This window comes from Syngnathoides biaculeatus, chromosome 9 (assembly GCF_019802595.1).
Source record: "Syngnathoides biaculeatus isolate LvHL_M chromosome 9, ASM1980259v1, whole genome shotgun sequence".
Taxonomy (NCBI): Eukaryota; Metazoa; Chordata; class Actinopteri; order Syngnathiformes; family Syngnathidae; genus Syngnathoides; species Syngnathoides biaculeatus.
Window position 1 is genome coordinate 7,314,122 of NC_084648.1, and position 14,113 is coordinate 7,328,234.

General features: G+C 39.9%; 2 protein-coding genes across 3 annotated transcripts; one reads left to right on the top strand and one right to left on the bottom strand.

Moving 5' to 3' along the window:
• The first annotated feature begins 87 nt into the window (after positions 1-87).
• On the top strand, positions 88-2,780 carry wdr83os (WD repeat domain 83 opposite strand). The gene is made up of 4 exons (XM_061829360.1): positions 88-264; positions 409-514; positions 1,378-1,475; positions 2,534-2,780. Exons 1-4 carry the CDS (start codon positions 215-217, stop codon positions 2,598-2,600), a joined length of 321 nt encoding a protein of 106 aa, XP_061685344.1. The 5' UTR covers positions 88-214; the 3' UTR covers positions 2,601-2,780.
• A 2,139-nt stretch (positions 2,781-4,919) lies between these two features.
• Positions 4,920-13,059, bottom strand: LOC133506405 (syntaxin-10). Of its 2 annotated transcripts, none has more exons than XM_061830516.1 (9): positions 12,950-13,059; positions 12,400-12,475; positions 11,445-11,538; positions 10,295-10,389; positions 10,160-10,222; positions 9,985-10,086; positions 7,880-7,986; positions 6,645-6,739; positions 4,920-6,557 (listed from the first exon to the last, which is right to left on the bottom strand). In XM_061830516.1, exons 1-9 carry the CDS (start codon positions 13,030-13,032, stop codon positions 6,481-6,483), a joined length of 792 nt encoding a protein of 263 aa, XP_061686500.1. In that variant the 5' UTR covers positions 13,033-13,059; the 3' UTR covers positions 4,920-6,480. The 2 variants fall into 2 exon arrangements, with proteins under 2 accessions (XP_061686500.1, XP_061686501.1); XM_061830517.1 differs by lacking the exon at positions 12,950-13,059 and adding an exon at positions 12,625-12,779.
• Between the last annotated feature and the right edge of the window lie 1,054 nt (positions 13,060-14,113).

Consider the following 14,113-nt stretch of genomic DNA (forward strand, 5'->3'; position numbering starts at 1 on the left):
GCTTCCTGAGAAGTTTGAGAACTTTTCAAAATAAGAGGTTAAATATCTTTTCCCCCATGAATGTTGACTCTATTAGCGGTTCATGCTTTAACTTTGAAGACCAAGGGAAATTCCTCCCACTTGAAGTCCATTCAGTCATGTACCAGTATTCAACTGGAAAGCACCCTGAAACAATCGATATTTTCACGAGAATAGCACTTTTATTGTAACTGATATGTCCTCCAACAACATGTCGGACCCCAGAAGACAAAATAAGATACTACGGTGAGTTTCTTTTGGTTTTTCCCGATTGTTTAAATGCTAAAGCTGGCAAAGTGAGCTCGTCGTAAAGCGATTAAAGCTGTCAGGTGACGTCATGTGGGAAACGATTGTCCCCGTGAACGCATGATAGTTTAATTCCTGTGGCAGGTACAAGCCCCCCACCACGGAGACCAATCCCACACTGGAGGACCCCACGCCGGACTACATGAACCTGCTGGGCATGATCTTCAGCATGTGTGGGCTGATGCTCAAGGTGACACGCACAAGACATGTGGACACAACCAAAGACAGCCACACACAGATAATAAAACACAAATTCAGATACACTCACAGTCACAGAGACACAATACATAATGTGTACAATCCCAAACTCATAGAATTACAGATGTACTCACACACACACACAAGTAGACAGGCACATACCTACAACTAGACGTACACAAACACTCAGCTACATGTATAACCCCACATTGGCACTGATAGACATAAACAGACATGCACACACAATGCGCGTACACTCAGACACGTGCACACAAATATGGACATAGCTTGATGCACAAAGAAACACTTGCATGCACAGACATTTACACGCACACGATGTTCATGCACATAAACACAAAGATACATGATCCATCCATTTTCTTCACCGCTTATCCTCACGAGGGTCACAGGGAGTGCTGGAGTCTATCCCAGCTGTCAACGGGCAGGACACCCTGAACTGGTTGCCAGCCAATCACAAAGAGACAAACAGCCACACCCACAATCAAACCTAGGGCCAATTTTGAGTGTCGAAGTAATGTTGCATGTTTTTGGAACGTGGAAGGAAACCGGAGTGCCCGGAAGAAACCCAAGCAATCACGGGGAGAGCATGTAAACTCCACACAGGCGGGTCTGGGATTGGACCCAGGACCTCAGAACTGTGAGGCCAACGCTTTACCAGCTGCGCCACCGTGCCGCCCAGATACACAATCACAGACACAAAACATATATAAAAAAAACAAGCACACAGACAAACACCCACATCCACACAATGTTAATTCAAGACAACAGATAGTACGAATCCCTCCATGGTGTGCCAAAAGCCAATGAAATGTCGCTTTTCTTTTGACTTTGTAGCTGAAGTGGTGCGCCTGGATCGCCGTTTACTGCTCCTTCATCAGCTTCGCCAACTCCAGGAGTTCGGAGGACACCAAACAGATGATGAGCAGCTTCATGTAAGCAGGCCACACAAACAAACACACGATACTTTACAAGAAATGTTGTACTTTTTGGATGACATGTTTTTTTTTTTTTTTTTTGGAACAAAATTTGTAAAATTACAAGAATCATAATTTCACAACATACAAAGTCATTATTGAGAACAAAGTTTCTTTTAGAGTAAATATTTTAAAAACTCAATTTTACATGAAGTCTTTTTTTTTTTTAGAATAGTTGTATGTTCTTTTGGAATAAGAAATAATGCATAGTGGGAAGAGATCATAATTTTATGGGAATAAAAAAATATTTTCTGGAGGAAAAAAAAGGTTTTGGGAGCCTTAATCAATTTGGGGGAAAAAAATAGTATATTTTCATTTAAAAAAAAAATTATGACGAATCGAAATGTCTTTCTGGAAAGAATTGAAGAGGAAAAAGTTGCAAGAGTAAGGCCAAAGTCAAAAACCATACTATGAAAGTCACAACTTTTGGGGGTAGGAAAATATTCAAATTAAAACCAAGTCAAAACTGTTTGACAATAGGGAGTGAAAGTAGATTTGTTTAAATTGTAAGATTCCAAGAATAAAGTAGTACATTACATCCATTTTCCGTACCGCTTGTACTCACTGGGGTTGCTGGTCTGCTCGAGCCTATCCCAGCTGTCTTTGGTTGCCAGCCAATCAATCGCAGGGCACATAGAAACAAACAACCATTCAGACCTGTGGGCAATTTAATGTCTTCAATTAACCTAACTTGCATGTTTTTGGGATGTGGGAGGAAACCAGAGTACCCAAAGAAAACACACGCGAGGCCAAATTTGAACCCCGGGTCCTCGGAACCATGAGGCAGAGGTGCTAACCAGTCGGTGCCACCAAATTGTAAGCCTTTATTTAAAAAAAAAATGGAAAAAATGTTATTTGACATTCAAGTCAAAATAAAACCATACCCCACTCCCCACAACAATAATTAAAAATGACTTTCTTCCTGCTTCTGACTGGTTAAAATGACCCCACAATTTTATTCCATACTGCACCTTCCATTTTCTTGTTTCAACGGTGTCTTGGTTTTGGGTGTGCAGGTTGTCCATCTCGGCCGTGGTCATGTCTTACCTTCAGAACCCTCAGCCCATGTCGCCGCCGTGGTAACCGAGAGGAGGCGTGGCCACAAAGCCGCAACAGCATATTGTCCCGCCAGGGGGCGGAACGGACGGCAACCGGAAAGTCAATTAAACGGAGCCGAGCGTGACACCAGGATGGCCTCGTCTTTTTGACCTGTTTTGTGATATTTGATGTTTTGCAGGATCATGCAAATGAATAAAAAGTTGGTATACAAAAAACATTTTTGTCAAATGTAGCATTTACTAAATTTGCTGCACAGTTCATTGTTTTTAATCCAGTTGTGTATTAACGATACAGCGCTGGTTTGGTTATATTGGGGTATGCTTTTTGCCAAATACGTCAGACTTGTCCAAGATGGTTCTACAGAGAGGTCTCAACTATTTCACGTAAGGATATGTGCACGGAATTAAGATTTTGGACAGAGCAGGACACAATGTCGAGAGTTACAGGGAAATGTTGATGATCAATGCAAAAAAATTTGACGCCTCACAAACTTCACATTGAAATCCAGCAGGATAAAAAAGTGGAATCGTACTACGCATATAAAGCAGGGTGAGTACTTTTTACTTGGAAAAATCACGAGTAATATTGTAGTCTTTATAAGTGAGTGGGTGTATTCATTTGACTTGGCTCGTAATGGAACCAAGTGCTATGTCTTAAAAGTCTGATGTGATACAAATAGGCAAACAGACATTTCTCTTGCATGACATGGCGCATTTACGTATCATAAAACATGACACTTGATTCAGCAGATCACTGATACACTAACAAAGTGAAAGTTGTCCTCCTCATGTAAAAAGCACAGATAATAATTCAATCAAACTCAGAGAAGATACTTCTCCCTCACTTACCTTCGAACATACTGCGTTGTATTTGTTGATATTGTCCAAATTTAGTTGTTCGTGCGCTCTTCCGCAAGCCTTAATCCATTGTAGACACTTCGTCAACTGTATTTTAGGCTTTAAAAGAATGAATCAACCGGGCCCCTTGTAACCTAAGCAGGATATCTCCTCAGAATTGCACTTTCCCCAAGCTCATCTGAGGACCATTTTCTCTGTAACATTAACTTTTCCAAGCGCACGCGACTGATAACCAGCATTGCTTGTGGGACAAGCCAAGGGTTCAGACAATGGGGCTATCTGATTGGCTATGATTGTACGAGTGATTGACAGGTTGGAAAGGTCCATTGGGGCTTTACAGTGCAGTCCCATGCCTGTTTTAAGCCTTCAAACAACAGTTAAGGCTTTTTGTTAGGTTTGTGGTTGCAAAGGTCTCGGTTTTATTGCTTCAAAATAGTGTTTACACTCATTAAGTTTTTAAATTTAGGTTTCAAGGCTTTGTTAGAACTTCAAAGTAAGGTTTCAAATGGATAACTTCGAGCCTGGTTTTAAGGTTTCGCGCAAGGTTTGGGTTTGAAATCTGGATTTTAAAGCTTTAAAGTACAATTCCAAGCAAGGTTTGTTTCGAATTCTTAGTTAGAGTTTCAGGTAAGGTGTAGGATTTCAAATTAAGACCAGGCCAGGCTTTTAGTATCAAAATGGGGTTGACGCCAGAGTTAGGATTTCAAATACCGGTCAGGGTTTTAAATTTAAATTAGGATATGTGCCTTGCGGTTGGCTGGCAACCAGTTCAGGGACTACCAATTTCTCGCCAGAAGATAGCTGGGATAGGCTGCAGCAGGGCCGCAACATGAGTGGGCATGAGTAGAACAGAAAATGGGTGGATTTCAGGTGGTTTCGGTTTTAAAGCAAGCATCAAGGTTTCAAACTATGTTCAGTTTAGCACTTTGAAGTAAGGCAGGGGTGTCAAACTCATTTCTGCCGCGGTGCACTTTATAGATATGGTTTCCCTCAGAGCGCCATCATGACTGAAACCATCAAAATCTTGAATTGCCTCTTCATATTCCCACAAGATTTAGTAACAAAAATAGTTATATCAATGTTATTTATAGGACAATTTGAAATTTGGGTACAGATTTTCACAAGAATCATGGAAGTTGAGATGAATTGCCTTCACGGGCCACATATAATAACGTGGCGGGCCAGATCTGGTCCTCAGGTCTCAAGTATGACACATGAAGTAGGGTTTCAAGCCAGATTTAGGGTTAGAAATTAGGGTTTTGAGCATCATTTAAGGATTCAACATGGTTTAGGGTTATAATAGGGGATCAGGCCTGGTTTATAGCCTCAGAATAGGGTTTTAAAACAGGATTCTGGTTTCAAACAACGGGTTAGGGTTTAAAATTAGGGTTGTGGGGCATGGTTTCAACAGAGAAGGGTATAAAAGTGAAGTTTCAACCCAACATGGACATTGAAAATGCAAAAATACGAAAAACACGCAACAGAGTGGTGACAATGTTTACATTTTTTGATTTTTAAACATTTCAAACATTCAAAAAGGTCAAAGCAGCATGACAAACTATAGTAACGCAAAAGATAAAATACATTTTGCTGTTTGATGCATATCAACCTTGACTGCCAACCTTCAACAAAAAAGACTGAAATGTTTTGTTACAATATCAAAAAATGTAATTACTGTATTATTACGTATTCCTGCTGAAAGAAATGGCAGTACTGCCGGCCTCCAGCAGGGGAAGCTCAAAGCTTCCAATTTTCACATTCTGCCCGGCAACAAGCACAAGAGCCACGAGCATACGCCCACTATTATGACGTCACTTGCAGACTGCAGCTGGCGGGGAGCTTAACAAAACGTAGAAAAATAGATTTAAGGCATCTAGGACGGAAAATAAAAAATATCTCCCATGTATGCTTTAACACTCCTCTTGTGTACTGTAACATTTCTTAATAAGTTTAACAAGTTCAAAAACATTTTTGATACTGACTTTAAATGAGATGCCGTAACTCGAAGGCAACGTGCTGTCTCCCCCCCATTTTCATAAAATCTACTATTTTCCTGAAACTATTACAAGAGGAAACAAAAAATAACCTCAAAATCTTTTTGGTAATATTTTGACCTAGATGTAAATTTTGTCTTCTCGGGTTGAAATTTTTTGCGATTGACTTGTGGAAACTTTTTTTTTTTTCATATTATGACTATTCTTGTAACATTACATCTTTATTCTCATATTTGAACATATTCTTGAAACACTTTTCATGGTGATATTCTAACATTCTTGAAAAGATAGTAATAGTAATAGTAGAACGTTTTTCTCCAATTTTTTTGTTCCCCTTTATGTGCAGTTTATTTTTCGTCATAATATCCTTTTTTCGATGAAACAAATCCAACTGTTTTTTTGAAAATCAGATTTTAGGCGTAATATCAAACACATTTTTTCCACAAAATTATGACCATCTTAACCAAAAGCACCAAAATATTTTTCACCCCCTTCAATCTTGATTTTTATTCTCCAGCAAAATGAGAACAAGTCTCTATAATTTTTTTTTGCTGTTATATCCCAACCTTTTCTTGCAAAATTTTTGTCTTCCATTTGTGCAACTTGTTTTGAAATTTAGATTTCTATTCTTAAAAAAAAAATGACTTGTTCCTTGAAGAATTTGACCTCATAGTCGTTTGACTTCTTGCCAAATTAAGACTTGAATTTTTTATTCTCATAATATTATGACTTGTTTGTGAAAAGTTCAGACTTTATCCTCTTAAAACTATCTTTTATAGTCCACCTTGTTCTTTTTCTTTTCTGGCATTTTTACAACTATTACCTGTAAAATTCTATTTTTATCCATGATAATACATCTCTTTTCCCCACAAAAGTGACAACTTTAGTCTCAAACTTGAACTTCCTGTGATAGCGTGTGGCACTCGCTCACCACAGCGCCCTCTGCTGACTGCCAGACATCATGAGCCGGCGAAGTTTTTCCTTCTTCAAGTCCAGGGGTAAAAAATGGCCAGTCCACTGGGAGTCCATGTCATCGTGAGGAGAGTTGAGTGGTCAGAGGGCAAAGAAGAGGATGAGCACGGCGATCAAAATGGCAACCAGCACAGCAATGGCGCACCACTGACGCCGACCTGCCCCGCAAGACATGACGTGGTCACAATGGGTGTTTGTGTGTGTTTGCAGTTGTGTGTATGCGTGTGTGTGTGTTCGTTACGTACTGCTGGTCATGTGCGAGACCTTCTCCAACTTCTTGAGCACAGAGTCCATACGGGTCGACGTCTGGTCCATCTCGTCTGCAAAGTCCCCCAAGATGCTGGAATGAAGGAAGCAAGAAGATTTTTAAAAAGTGTGATTATTCCAGCTTTATGGTTGCAAAATTCCATTTTAATTTTTTCAGAATTTAGAATTCTTGTAATCTTCCAACTTCCCTCACTGCTGAATTATGACTTTTTGCAAAACTGGCTTTTTTCCATATTATTTTTAACTTGAATTTGGAGTCCACCACAGGTAAATTTAGTGGACCAAACATCATTGGGGATGGCACGCAACTGACTCAAGGTTTCATTGCCATATCAGAACATAAACCAAGCATTCAGGTATAAGCAATTGTCTAAAGACATTCGGGACCTAATTGCGTCAAAGCACAAATCTGGGGAAGGATACAAAAGAATTTCAGCAGCAATGAAGGTCCCAAAAAGCACAGCGGTCTCAATTGTTCAAAAATTTAATTTATATAATGTGAATATACGTGGCGGCACGGTGGAGCAGCTGGAAAGCGTTGGCCTCACAGTTCTGAGGTGCCGGGTTTGATCCCAGCCCCGCCTGTGTGGAGTTTGCATGTTTTCCCCGTGCCTTCGTGGGTTTTCTCCAAATGCTCCGGTTTCCTCCCAAATCCCAAAAACATGCAACATTAATTGGACACTCTAAATTGACCCTAGGTGTGACTGTTAATGCGGCTTTTTGTGTTTATGTGCCCTGCAATTGGCTGCCAACCAGTTCAGGATGTACCCTGCCTTCTGCCCGTTGACAGCTGGGATAGGCTCCAGCACTCCTGCAACCCTTGTGAGGATAAGCGAAATAAGATAAGCAAAATGGAATTTTTGACTTGAATTGGAAAAGTCATACCTAAAGAACAAAAGGCACTGCTCATCACCTGGCTAACACCATCGCAATAATGCTGTAATAGCATCTGAGGCTGGAGAATTGGATGAAAATTTTGAATTATAAAGTACGAACTGAAATACATCCTTTTTGGAATGATGAATAAACTAGAATGAACTAGTCCATGAAGAAAAACTTTGGGCGGGGGCGAGGGGATGGCAATATGGGAAATACTGGTTTGAAACTGGCCTGCGGTGAAAGGGTTAACAGGGAGAAGGAGGAGAAAAAGAAGATGGAGAGGATCGAGGAGTAGGAGTGTAAGTTTTCAAGTGGAGGTGTGAAGTTGACTCACACGGCCTGCTCGTCCAGTTCGTCTCCGATACGACCCGACATGTCTTTCAGCACTCGGATGCTTCCGGACACAAGCTCTAGATGGTCATCCTGCTCCTGCATGATCAGCTACACACACGCACAAACACAAAATAACACACACAACTGTGCCTTTTAATTGCTCAAAGGTTTTCCCAATTTTTTTGTTTTGTTTTTTTAAAGAGAATGTAGGCTTATGTAATGAAAGGTGGAGTAAAGCAAAGAGGTGTTGCCTGACAGTGGCATAGAAGGGAAGAGGGGACTTTCCTCACTAAAACCGCAAGATATTTAGAGACTGGAGGCATGACGTCATCACTAAAACAGCAACAATAACAACAACAAAAAAAGAAGGCAGTGCTGGTGTTATAAAAACACCTGTATTTCTTGTAAAATGACGAATGTATTTCCGTAAAAATAGGACTGGAGTTCCTTGTAATTTTTCAACATTATCTATCAAAATTACTATTTTAATTCCAAAAAACTAAGATATTTATGTTATTTTGGAAACTTTATATTCTCTACAAATATATTTAGCTAATTTCTTAACATTATTACTTTTATCATGTGAAAGAAGAACTTTACTACTCATACTATTTTTTTTTTTTTTTTTTTTTGCCAAGTTGTGACTTACAATTATTTTATTTTACAGCGGTACCTCCACATACGAAATTATTCCGTTCCGGAAGTCGTTTCGTAATGTTAATTTTTCCTAAGTAGAAGTGCATTTTACATGTAAATAGGCTAATCTGTTTCATTTATATCTATAAACAAGTATTAACTGTCCTGTTATTTTCTTGTTCAGAGTTGGTTACGCTACCAAAATGTGGTACCAGCCAGGCCTATGTGACAAGTGTATTGTTTCACCATATCATTTACAGTAATTTCCGGCCTACAAGCCGCAACTTTTTTCACACGCTTTCAACACTGCGGTTTATGCGGTTATACGGCTAATTTGTGCATTTTTTCTAACGGCCGCAACAGGCCACTCGAGCGGAAAAATGTAAGAATGAGACCAGTGGAATATATGTGCCGAGGAAGTGACTTTTACCGGCTGTGTTAGCGCTGTGGTAGCGTTAGCGCCGTGCTAGCATGTTGCTGCTGTGTTGCTGCTGTGTCTCAGTGATATTTACCAGTAAGTTTAGCATTTGCACGGCACTAGCATTAAACTCTTTCTGTGTACCGTCTGTCTTTGTAAACATCTCGTGTGTCAATGTGGGTTTCAATGTGGGCACTTGCGGCAATTACACAGCTGCGGCGTATGTATGTACCAAATGGTATTTCCTTTACAAATGTACTTGGTGAGGCTTGTAACGAGGTGCGCTCTGTAGGCCGGGAATTACGGTATTTCGATGTCGTACAACTGTTTACAAAGATAACTTGGGAATTAGCATGGGTCGTCGAGAAGCCACACCTCATCTTAGTAGCTTATTGTCTATCATGGATGTGGTCATCACTGAGTCACAACACGTAGAAACCAGACACAAACGTTCGCCTTTGTGGCTTGGCAGCCAGTGGACTTAATAAAATAGTGTGCACCAAGCAGCTGTTAAATGTGGATGTGCTGGGAATCTCAGACATTGTATTTTTTGTTCCAAAATCTGGAACGATCAATTTTACGGCCGGAAGTCAACATTCCTGGATTTCTGTAACAAAATACGGACGTTCCATAACATTTGGCAGCTTTGCATCATCAGTCATATCAAGGAATCAGCTGTTAAAGCAGTTGAGATAACGACATTATATACAAATTCCTTCTACTTCTTTCATTTTGTATTTAAAAAGTAAAAGACAGCATTTCCTTGAGCTTTCAGTTAATCTCCGATAATTCCAGACTGAGGGTGCAGAGTACCCAAAAACCCTTTTCCCAATTTCTGTTCAATCATTTGGAGCACAAATCCTGAGAACGCACCTGTCTGGTACTTTGCTCCCCTAGCACATAGATGAGAGCGAAGCCGACAAAAAAAATGCTTTATGAATAAAAAATGTACCAGTCAGTGAGCCTGCAGTGCATCCAACACAAAAGTACAACTCACAATTGTGCATTTTTTTTCTTGTCATATCTGGATTCTTTGCATGTGCACGTATTACCTGCTGTTGTTCCTGCTGCTCTTGAATGTATCTGGAATTGCTGGACACCAGGTGGGCATCCAGTTGCATTGAGCGGTCTGACACAGACGATGCTAGCAGCGGCTGAAACAGACAAATAATAAAATGTATCAATAATAATATTGCAGCGTCTCGGGTTAGTTGCAGCATGTCCAACCTGCTTGTTTTTTTTCTCCGCCTGAGCCACAGCTGATGGACTTGACAACTGATCCTTCATCTCCTGCACACATGCAGGGAAATTATTTTGATTATTGGGAAATAATATCTATACGTGTGTGCGTGTTGACTCGACCTGCACGGACTTCCTGGTTTTCTCCACAAAGTCCTTCCTTTCCTGAAGCTCATCGTTTCCCAGGCGGAACTTTCCCGGGTTTGACTCCACGATACCTGCGCCACACGCTCAGGAAGTAAACAAGCATGAAGCTGTAGTTGTCCTGGCAACCATCTACAACGCTACAAGCCAGTCAAGCCAATATTAATACATGTGAAGTCATTACATTTAGTAATGAAGATTTTTTTTTTTTTTAAACTTCAATCTCATAATACTGCTCCTTTGGAATTGTGCCAAAAATGAATGTATTCTCCTAGATGTACATTTGTCTCTCCTTGTATTAACACTTTTTTTTTTCAAACATTCTGTATTCTTATTAAATTCTGGTTCATTGGGGGAGTGGTTTTGTAAAAGCATGACTTTGTTGGAAGATTGTGAACTTTTTCTGAATGACGGTCCCCCCCTCCCCCACCTTACAACTTATTCACAACATTGTCAGTTTCTAAAAAAAAACAAACAAAAAAAAACGTACCTTTCTAGCTAGAATCTGATTGAATCTCATAATTTTTTTTTAGCACTGGCAGAACTATAACTTTATCTTGAAAAATTGGGATTTTATTCTCATAAAAGATATCTTTTCCTTAATATCACAAGCTTATTCACATAAAATTAAGATTCTCTCAATGTTACAACTTTACTGTTAAAATGAGTTTTATTTTATTAGCAGTACAACTACACACAAGGATTTTTTTCCCCTCGAGAAATTCCGACTTAATTCATGTTTACTATTTTTTTCTTCTTCAAGTACGACGTGACATTTCAACTGTTTTTTGCAATGTTGTGGCTGTTCCCTTGAAATTGTAATATTTTGTGTGTGGTGAGTTTAGAGGAAAATTTTGACTTTTTCATAACTTTTTCCTTCGAAATGATTAAGATTAATTATTTTTTTTTCAAAAGCACTGCTCACAAAATTCTTTAACGCCGTAAAATTGAGATGGGTATTTTTCCTCGTGATACAAGTCGTTTCCGCCAAATTACATCGCCTGTTTTGCGCTGCAGTAAATGACTCCCATTATTGACACAGGCCTCAGGGGCTGACGAGTTCCCAGAAAAGTACAAAGCTCGTGTTTGTTTCCCAAACAAGTGGCGAGACTCTTGTTTTGAAGGATAATGATGGTCTCGCTCAGGTCCTCCAGGTCCCAGTCGATGGCCCGCAGACAGTTGCGCAGCTCGTTGGTACTCCAGTCCAGCTCGTCACGACTCACCTGAACAAACAATAACTCAGTTCTCAATTAGCATGAATGCTCATATCATGGTAACACGTGACACTACTAGTGTGACTGGTTATATCCTTGCTTTAAATTTAGCATTTCAGGTGAAGTCTAACACCACATAATATGCTCCTGTGAACAATGTATAATAATGATTCTTAAAAGTATGGCACACGTACCACTAGCTGCGTGCATGCTCTCTACAGTGGTATGCAAAAGAAAACTCGCGTGGAATACATTGCATTTCAATCATTTTTTCCCCCCTATATTTCCATGCAGTATGGATTTCTAACTGCATAATGTGGGTGTGGCTTATTTACATTTTAGATATAAAACCTCTGCATTATTTTTCAATGAACCCTTGGGCCTGGAACGTCACTATATTTGAAACTGGTCACAGAGCTGTTTCAATTAAATTGATAGTCGACAACTAATCAATTAAATTACATTGAATATCAACTATTTCGGTAAGTGATTATTCATTCTTTAACTTAAAACTCCAAATCCTCTCATTTTAGCCACTGCAATAAACTTTTCTGCAAAGTACATTTTTATTCAATTATTTGATTACTCTACTGAACAATTCCCAAAACAACCGATTCAAATCACATTCGAAAGTGACCATCCTACTAGGTCACTACGCTACTGCTTGGCGAGCACATTTTTTCTCAAGTGGTTCGTGGTGTAATAAATTTGAGAACCACTCATGTTGATCTGTAATTTGTCTTTGGGTGATAACGGAGGGTCACTGCTTTTCATTTAAATTTAGTGTGAATGCAAACACCACAGGTCGGCCATGGCATAGGTAATGACGTCAGATCGTTTCCTTTGGATGCTTGGATATTTGATCTTCACCTGGGTCCCTTCCTGCAGCAGCTCCTCCCATCTGTCAAACAGGCTACGTGCACGCGCCGTGGCCTTCTGTACCTCCCTGCACGCGCACACACAAACACACTTTCACTTATACATATATATATATATATATATATATCACCTACACATCTTTGTAAGCAAAACACACAAACGAGATAACTTCCTTTGGTAACTTCGCAGCTTCTTGTTAAGAGTCCTATTACTCACACACAACCACAAAGTCCTGGAGGTCCACAGATAACACAGCAGATGAAACAAAAGCAAATACTGTGCGGTGCGCGGAAGTGACTTTTGTTTGTCCAGTGCAAACAAACACCTAAAAAAAAGTCTCCCACCCGACAATCACTGCATGGAATAGATAAGTGTTCAAGGCTAGGCAGCTACCGCTAGGCGTTTGGCTGTCTAAGCTCGGATAAAAAGAAGAAAAGAATGAATCCGTTCCCATGGCAGTTCGTATCCTGAGACATGCCGGACGTGAGCTCCTAGAGTGTTTCTCTTGAGTTTTAAACGTTCTTTTTTAAAGTTTTCTCACCCTTTAACGACGAAAAACGGATCCTCTAGCGACATGATGCTACTTCCGGCTGCGTCACGTCGCTGCGCAGGCGTGGTAGGCATAATGCGGCGTTAAGGCGTCATCGTAAATTTTCCACGAAATATATTTTTAAGGACTGTATTCATAAATGCCTTCACTACATCTATACATATATATATTATTTTGTTTATTGTTCACATCTTTTAATTTTTACTTTTATTTCGGCTTGACAAAGACAAGTCTTAAGTAGTCGTTAAGGCTTTTTTATATCCAGTATACATTTTATATTTTTTAACAATTAAAATCCTTGAATAAGATGGGATAAAAGACCAATAAGCGCGTCCAGGGTTACTTCCCTTCACCCCCCCCCCAAAAAAACAACAAAAAGAAAAGGAAAAAAGAATTGGAAATAAAGTAGAAAAAATTGAAATAAAAAGGAAAATCCCAGATAGCTGAACCCACAAGGGCCAAACTGAAATAATGCAAAATTAGCTGAAACTCAACTGAACTCCTAACTTGAGAGTTTTTTTTTATTTTTTTTTTTTACTTTAATTGCTTTAAACTGCAATTTCTCAGTCTTTGTTAGCTGTTTGTGAGGTTTTGTGCTTGCACACTACATTCTCTCATATCCTGTTGATGTGATCGGGGCTAAGCCCACTCTATAAAACCTGTAAAATGTTTTCATAAAGAGTCGCCATGGCACCAGTTTAGGGATCACACTGTGTTCATCCACTTTGTCCCTGAAGGCAACACTTGACAAGACAGACAGACAGGCGCAGATATAGCCCTGGCCTTTAGTCTTATCAGGGCCAGTGCCCACCCATTTGTGGGCTCGTCCATGTGTCCATGCCCTCCCACGGCCTCCCACGCCCTCCCACCCTCATCCTGTCCGTCTCTCCCTTCCTTCCTTCCTGTCCTCTGTTTCCTCCGCCACCCCGCCGTCTCATTCTGTCCTGTGAGAGTTCACAGGCCCCTTTTGTCACCTCGCTGCTGAGGGGGTTTAATTTAGACTACATTTTTTGAATGGATACACAGACGGATGTACGGGTAGATGGAGAGATGGATAAATTGACTGTTTTAATCAATTCTGACAAGGAATATGTAATTAACAAAATTCTTCAAGTGATAATGTCATCCCATGGAAAAACTTGGTTACCAAAGATA